This window comes from Carassius gibelio, chromosome B3, assembly GCF_023724105.1.
Source record: "Carassius gibelio isolate Cgi1373 ecotype wild population from Czech Republic chromosome B3, carGib1.2-hapl.c, whole genome shotgun sequence".
In the NCBI taxonomy this organism is placed as follows: domain Eukaryota; kingdom Metazoa; phylum Chordata; class Actinopteri; order Cypriniformes; family Cyprinidae; genus Carassius; species Carassius gibelio.
In genome coordinates this window covers 23,905,661-23,913,449 of record NC_068398.1, presented here as the reverse complement: position 1 = coordinate 23,913,449, position 7,789 = coordinate 23,905,661, and the positions used below count along the sequence as shown (strand labels likewise).

The 7,789-nt window shown below is 37.3% G+C and overlaps 1 protein-coding gene across 3 annotated transcripts in view; it reads left to right on the top strand.

Annotated features, from left to right (window-relative positions):
- Positions 1 to 5,776: 5,776 nt before the first annotated feature.
- Positions 5,777 to 7,789, top strand: part of znf385c (zinc finger protein 385C) — an 86,781-nt gene continuing 84,768 nt past the window's right edge. Inside the window, exon 1 of one of the 3 annotated variants that reach the window (XM_052552187.1) lies at positions 5,777 to 6,037. In XM_052552187.1, the coding sequence (XP_052408147.1) occupies positions 5,989 to 6,037 (49 nt within the window). In that variant the 5' untranslated portion in view covers positions 5,777 to 5,988. The remainder of the gene's footprint in view (positions 6,038 to 7,789) is intronic. The other 2 variants (XM_052552185.1, XM_052552186.1) reach the window with 2 other exon arrangements.

The following is a 7,789-nucleotide window of genomic DNA, read 5'->3' as shown; positions in this document are numbered from 1 at the left end:
CAGATGAGTGATTTTCCAACAAAAAGATCAGCATATGTATGGTGTAACCACTGCAGACCAATTCATTTATAATACATATATGTTCTACTTAAAACTAACACATAATTCATGTAATCAAAGGTGACACCTACATAGTTTTAATATTTCTCAAATTATTTGTAAAGACTCATAGACAGACCACCTGGATATTCATATGCTAATAATGGGTTGGCGGGTGTGTGTGTGTTCACAAGTGGAATTAAATTGTTCTCATTTTACCCACTCCCACACCCACCCACCAGTGACTCACTCCTTCACACACATTCACAATTCATGTCGATACAACACAGAAGAGGTTTGCGTTGTAATTCATCATATTTATTTCTAAATTCAGTGTATGTCAGCGTGTTTTCTTATATTTTGGTAGCATTGCTTTCAAGAACAAAAAGCATGCATTATAATCCTCTCCATCTTCTTAGTGGCTGAATGAATGAATCAGTATAGCCTTTTCAAATGCTGAAGGCCCTGAGTGATCACAGAGGGTCCTCTGAACTGAGGATGGGTGACCTTTGTTCAATTAGTGATTTGACTGATAAATCAATTGAGAAATAATATAATGCATTTCAGGGAATAAAAATTGCACGAGAGAGTGAACATAGCAGTGTTTTCAAAAAACGCTGCTGGTATTATCACAATATTGATGCATTTTCACACTGATTTGACACACGTTGCACCTTATATCTTGCCGATCAAAGAAATAATGATGTGGTTTTTGAAAGCGATAACTGCGCCTGTAATCGGCTGAACGAGAGCTGTATATTCATTTCATGAGACATTCATTGAGGTGTGAAGGTGACCAGGGTCTTTCGATTACACACTGTGCACCTTAATGGTTTATTGATTAAATACAAAATAATTAAGAGCCACACAGTCAGTGAAATGAATGGACTGGAGTCTTTTGGGCTTTAGGACAGCTCTCCAGAACAAATTACAAACCGAATGCTCTTCATCTACTTCATTAACAGAGTCAAGTGTGTTTGAAGTATTTACTACAGTCTCTTACACCAGGGAAATGGATCCCTGCAGGTTATAATTTCAAAGAAGCTTTATTGACATGATGAACACAGGTTTACAATGGTAAAGCATTGATACATATGTCATTCGTGTCTTTGTCAAAGAAGGTCTTTGTAGTGCTATATGTGGAAAGTGGAAAGTGAAAGAGTATCTAATATATGTGTAATAAGGTCATGATGCCAAGACGTGTAGTTATGTTTCCTACTCATTTTGTCTGCAGTCTTCTTTTGAGGCAAGACCCTTGTTTTTTCTTGCACTGGTTAGGCTTTTTTGCATCAATAACATGTTCTCTTTCAGACTAGTGTGAAGAAAACATCTAAAATACAAATTTCAATGTCTAATGTTTTTACACTTCACCTATATGCATCTGTATTTTCAATAATGATACATGTCTTTAAGGATTTACATACACCAAACTTTACAGCTTATTCCTATAATCAATATTCTGTCTTTACTAAACCAATTAGTTAAAAATAAGTTGAAATGTTAGTTTAGGTTTTTTTTTTTTTTTTTTATACACCTGTGGTGTCTTGACTTCATTCCAAGGCTATGTATCCAGTCCACATTTTTGCAAAGTGAAAGTATGCAATTTTTTTTGTTTGTTTTTGTTTATGTGAACCAAACTAAAGGCTCTGTGTAATTGCCCAGCAAAAGTGGAACAGAGTGGATGAAGATCATCATGAGGAGAGTTAAAATGAGAGTCCTGAGTAGTTTCATATAGTGCCTTGAGCTCACAAGTGTTTACAAAGATTCTGGTCTGATGGAGCAAAGTTATTTGTCTGTGTGCCTGTCCATGTACTCAAACTGGGGATAGGGATCCTTGGTAGTGATTTTAAGCATATGAGAAAAATGAATCATCTCTTTCTCTCTCTTTTTTCTAAGAGATGTAATGGAGGGTGTTCAAAGAGAGAGAAAACATTCCATCAGTTTGCTTTCTCGCTGATTACACCTCTCTGAAAAGAAAGATGAGAAATGACATGGGAGTGAAGGAGACTGAAGACTGGAGGAAAATTGGAAGGAAAAGATGAAGGAAAGCCAGACAGGATGCGTTTACTGTATTTTCTGTGGTCTCAACAAATTTACATTTTATTTTCCTTAAAATCATTTAAAGCCATCAACTGATTTACCAGTCTCTCTAAAGAAATAAATAATTTGGGATAATTATTTTTTTTTTTTATTAATCAGTATCAGATGATTTTGGATATTTAATTGTGCATTAATGTTTTAGAATATTTTGTAATATATAACTTTGTAATCATCAAAAACTCACATAAGTAATCTTTATAAACAAAGAATGAAGATGGAACAGAATAATACAAATAATAAAACAACAAGCAAGCCTGTGAGTTTAGGGATAAATAACAAGCATAGTTTCGCATGTAACAATCCTTCAGTTTCCAACAAATTTCCGAAAGCAAAGAAAAACACTTTCAAAAGTGAAGAAGAGAACTTTCCTTCTCCTTACAACCATTTAACTGAGAGCTTTTAAATTAGACCAATATAACACCTTGTTCCACCTAGAGAGTGTTGGACTTCAGCTTCTATTGTCTTTGTCTTGTTCTTTCACTTTTCCCTCAATCCAATAAATGTAATCTTTTCACAGTCCCTCAAAAGGCTCCATTCAACTCTAAATCTGAAAGTCCCTACTGTTTGAAAGCATGACGGCACTTTACTGCCAGTTACCATGGGAACCAGGTGATTTAAATGGAAACTGGACTGGGTTTGAAAGCCAAGACTGATTGGATATGCTCTGATTTTGCTGACATTGTGTTTATATGTTGTGTGCATGTGTGTCAGTAAGGTGTCAGGTGAAAATACAATAAGTGCATGTGTGTGTGTGTGTGTGTGTGTGTGTAGTTAGGTAGGGTGTGATATTCTGTTTTTCGTCCTGTTTCACAGGGTGGGACTGGTTTTATTTTGGTTGGCCACTTGCTGCTGGTTGATCAGAGCATCAGAGTACAGAAAAGGATCAGTGAAGCTCTAAGTGTGTTTACAAGTGCATCCATCAGCCATGTGCTGAAAGCAATAAATGGGCACACAAATACCAGCTACCATATTCTACCTCTGCCCAAACGCATTAAAATATCCATCCCCAAATGATGTACCTGTGGCAAGACCAAAAGCCATATTAAATTGATTAATTCAGTTTTTAAGTACATTCTTTAAAAAAAAAAAAAATCCATAAAAAATAGAGCACAGCACATTTTTTACAGGTGTGTTTGCCTATATTTAGAAGTTTGCAGTTCATAGCATTGTGTTTTAGGGGTTCATGGAAATTTCTGAAAATGTAACAGATAATGTCCTGGTAATGATCTACCAGTACCTTTTCTGTGATTTTACATATTTATTTCATATAGTGTATGTACACTGATTTGTGTGTGTATATTCTCATTTGTGTGTGTATATTATTCTCATAAACGGGGTGATTTATTTGCACAGTTATGATTTATCCAGTTTTAGAAATAAAAATTTTCTTAATCAGCGAAATATACAACATATATTGTAAATATGCCATGTGCATGATGGCATTTTTATTTCATGTTGTATAGGTTTAAGAAAGAAAGCATAGGGCCTAAGTCAGCCAAACCTACAATTTAGCATGGACGCCTGAAATAATTTTACAGGGCTCTGAATGTATTCAGCAATTTCTGCAAAGGCAAAAATAAATCTGTACCTCGTGGGCGTCTCTAAACATTCAAGCCCGATGAGCTCCGATAAGATCAGTTAATTAGCCAATCAATAACAATTTCAGAAAGCATTGTTTAAGAGTAGGCCCACCCACGATATTAAGATTAGAAATTAATCATAGTTAGCAGACCTCAACAAAATGGCCAGATTCTAATTAACGACAGCATTGACATGTTGGTGATTACAGCAGTCGTGACAACCATCATTTTCAGCAGCTCAGTTTGAAACTGTTGTCACTGCGGTCATTAAACACGGACAAAGCAGTGGCATACACGCAGCTCATTGCAGCAGTTGGTGCAGGGGAAGCCCTTTATAGATGTGTGGAGATAGTTCGTGAAATCAACACACTCTTCGGGCTTATCTTGCTGTCCTTGAGGTGGGAGCTTTGAGGAAGCCCTGCCGTACCGACGCCAGGCGCATTAGGGTGTGTTGATAGGGCTTACAATGAATGCATAGCATAATTTACGACTGCCAACCGGTCAGCATGTGTGCCGTTTGGCACAGACAACTCCCCTCAGGAGGAGGTGTCATTCTGAAGTAGTGACACATTTGACGGGTCATTATTTATAGTCCTGCCTAATTTAAATATTTATTTGGCTAATTCAGTCTTCAGTCTTTAAAAGTTACAATTGTGAAACATAGAAATCAACAGTACAAAAATACTTTGGTAAAGCTTATTTTAGATCTTAGGGTAGCACTATATTCCAGTTTTGACCAAAGTTCAGTGTGTTAAATGGGTTGTATGTTGTTTAACAATATTTCTGTCATGATAACTCTCAGAGGGTTTGGAATGGTAATGCACATGACAATGTAAATGTACTATTAATCAAAAAACTATATGGTCTTGTTCTCCATAGTTACTAATGTGTTTGTCTCCATTGAGTGAAATAAAGCTGACAGATCACTTGAGATGAGGCCCTGTCAATGTTATAATTCCAGACTATCATGTGAGCAACAGTTAGTAGTTAAATGGATGGAATAATAAAACTCACCAACTTGAATATTACCACATTATGTCCTGGTTTAACTTATCACAGACCATTTAAATTACAAGTAATGAGGCCTTCATGATGCCGCGTCATTTACCAATAAGTTATAGAGAATGGGAATGTGACGTCGGCAAAGCAGTGCATCCTGGGACTTTAGCACACCGACACTACAATAGAGAATGGGTGTGGATAGATGTTAAAATTCATATTATACCATTAAAAACATATTAGAATGGAGAACACTTTATGAACTGCCATATCTGCTCTCATGACCAAGTGTAAAATGCCTTTGTAGTTTGTATTTATTATTTATCACAGATTCATAATTTCCCATCCACTTGAACTTGTAAGTGCTCATGCCATGATTAATGTGCGAAAACAGATTTGGAAATGTTATGTGTGATATACAGTGGCTTGTTACGATCACTCTCCGTGTTCATAAAGCAACGTTCCTTTATTTCATTATTCGACAACTCTTGGTAAGAAATTGTTTTCTTTTGAATATCTTTTACTATCTGTAAGATACATCAGTGCAGCTTCTTTATTAAAAACTGCAAATAAGAGAAATGAGTTTGGTCCTGTGTGGGGTATGATAGAAGGCACCGTATGAGTGTGTATCATGGTGTGTAGTCTATGTGTCCTGGCCACACGATTGAGTGCTAATGATCCCAAGGGATTCAAATATTAGCAGCTGTTAAAAATATTAATGCAAATACAGACCGCTTTTCCTCGCTACTTAGCGTGTCCTAAAACATGGTGGTAACTACCCAGAATGCAGTACGCAATGACACAGATTCCCATCCTCTATACTTAATTCAGGTGCTCTAAATTATTGTAGCTAAACGCAGTTACCCCATTAGAAGTTGCACTCCTCAGATCATTAACAATACAATATACTCATATTGTAATGTTTACATGGAGGAAAGTGAATGGAGTGACAAACCCTAGCTGTTCTCCCTGACCACTTTGAACCTCGACGTGTCTTCCGACAAGCGCGTGAAGGCTGCTTTATTGACCTGCAAATACCACTTCACTAGTTGCAAATCTTGTGTGGTAGTTTGTAAGAAAGAAGGAGAGTCTGGAAAGTTCTGCTCTGAGGAGAGCATTCACGCGCGCCGCTGGTGTGAGTGACACGAGCTTTTCTGGAGAGAGCCGTGGGTTTGTGACGCACCGGTGACCACTGAGCTGCGCGAGGTGCTCAGGATCAGTTCAGTTCAGCGCGGAAACACCGGAGAGCGACAAGTAGCTTGCGCCAGTAATGTTGGGCTCAGAGGACCACGGAGAGACTCGCAAACGAAACATTACCGGTAAGCGCGCCTTTCACTCACTACACTTTCATTATGACTGTCGGTTTAGATTGAAACGGCAGGTGTTTGACCAAACCGAAAGAAGGGGAAGTTTGGAGTCGCGAGTAACATGCTGTCAGACGAACAAATGATTTATTTCTGTTATCAAATGACGGCTGAAATTAATCTATCTTGCGGGAATGTTGAAACGATGTATAAAAGTATGACGGAGATATTTTAGAGGGGATTATTTTGAAGCTTTTTTAATTATTTTGGTCGTTTTTCGTTGAGCTCTGTGATAAAGCATAACTATTAAGTCATGTTTACTTTGCTGTCAAAATAGGCAATACTGCTCTGGGATCCTGAAAACGGATGAAACTTCATTCAAATGCCGCGTGAGAGCTCATTGCTTCGGACAAGCAATATTACCCCGTCATGATGAATGTGCCTTGACATTTATCATATATTTCAGTTCATTGATTTTAGTTCAAGCAGAAGGGTCTTGGTTACCCCATCATAACATGGAAAAGTATAACCTGATAGGTTTTTTAATGCTAAATTATATGACCATTGTATATTAGCTGCCTTGTGTGCTTTAATGAAAACATTTAGGGTAAGGTAAAAAAAGAGCAAACACATTCTTCCATTCCACTCCTTAAGTTTGGCTTATTAGTTTGTTCACTGTGCTGCAAATCTGACATGCATGAAATGCTGCAAAAGATGACCCAACAGCAGTTAAAACACTTATCTTAAAAATACACCATGATTATTTCATCAGGCAATGTATAAATGTGCTGAAAACAGGAGTTGCAATTTTTTTCCTGTTTGAAATACACCATGGTTGTGAGATGGAAGTAACCCACAACCTTACCTCAACCCCAAAAACATACATTATAGGATGATAGTGTGCGGGCAGGTCATTCTAGAAAAAAAGTCATGTTCATCACATCAACTTTTGCTTGCATGTTCTCTTTCTTCACTTGGGTTGAGTTGTCATCCGGTAGATACACAGGATTGTCTGTTTTTATAGGAGCAAAAAAAAGAGAGATTTAAATATGATCTTTTTCTAGTTCGCTTATATGCATTTTTATATGTGTAATTGGTGTTTGGTTTTTTTGAGGTCCGTATTACAGTATGCTTGATATTATTTAGCTGAATAAACTGGGCTTAGGAATGTTCACTTTTAGAGAGATACCCATACCTTAATGTATCCCCTTTACATTTTAAATCTTTCCTTCGCTCATGATCTTTAATCATAATTTGAAATCTCTGATCACCAATTTTCGACATTTCACAGTAGGAGAGTGAAACCTTGCTCTGCATGGCACAGCAGATGTGCGGATCAGAGATGCTCATCTGTGTCTAGAGGCAATACGAGAGATGATGCATAGACTCAGCCAGTCTATTTGTCCACTCTGACAGTTCTGATATTGACAAATGAAGACCATTTTAAAATGTATTCAATGCATTACCTTTTTCTTTATTGCAATCCCCCCCCCCACCATTATGTGCAAAGCATGTGACGGTTGAAGTGTATTGCAGTGTCTTTCACAGGTGTGGTAAAAAATAAAAGCCTTTTTGAAAAGCTTTGTTACATATCAGGAAGGAAACTGCTTACGGTTTAAAGCAATGCTTGGCCTATTTCAAGCGCAGACTTTTTGAAGAACACAATAACTCTAAATAACATGAAACACCTTCTCCTCGAGCTGCGTGACTCCTAGTGAATGCCACATTGTGATCTAAAAGAGGAAGTGCTTGATTCTATAGGCCCAA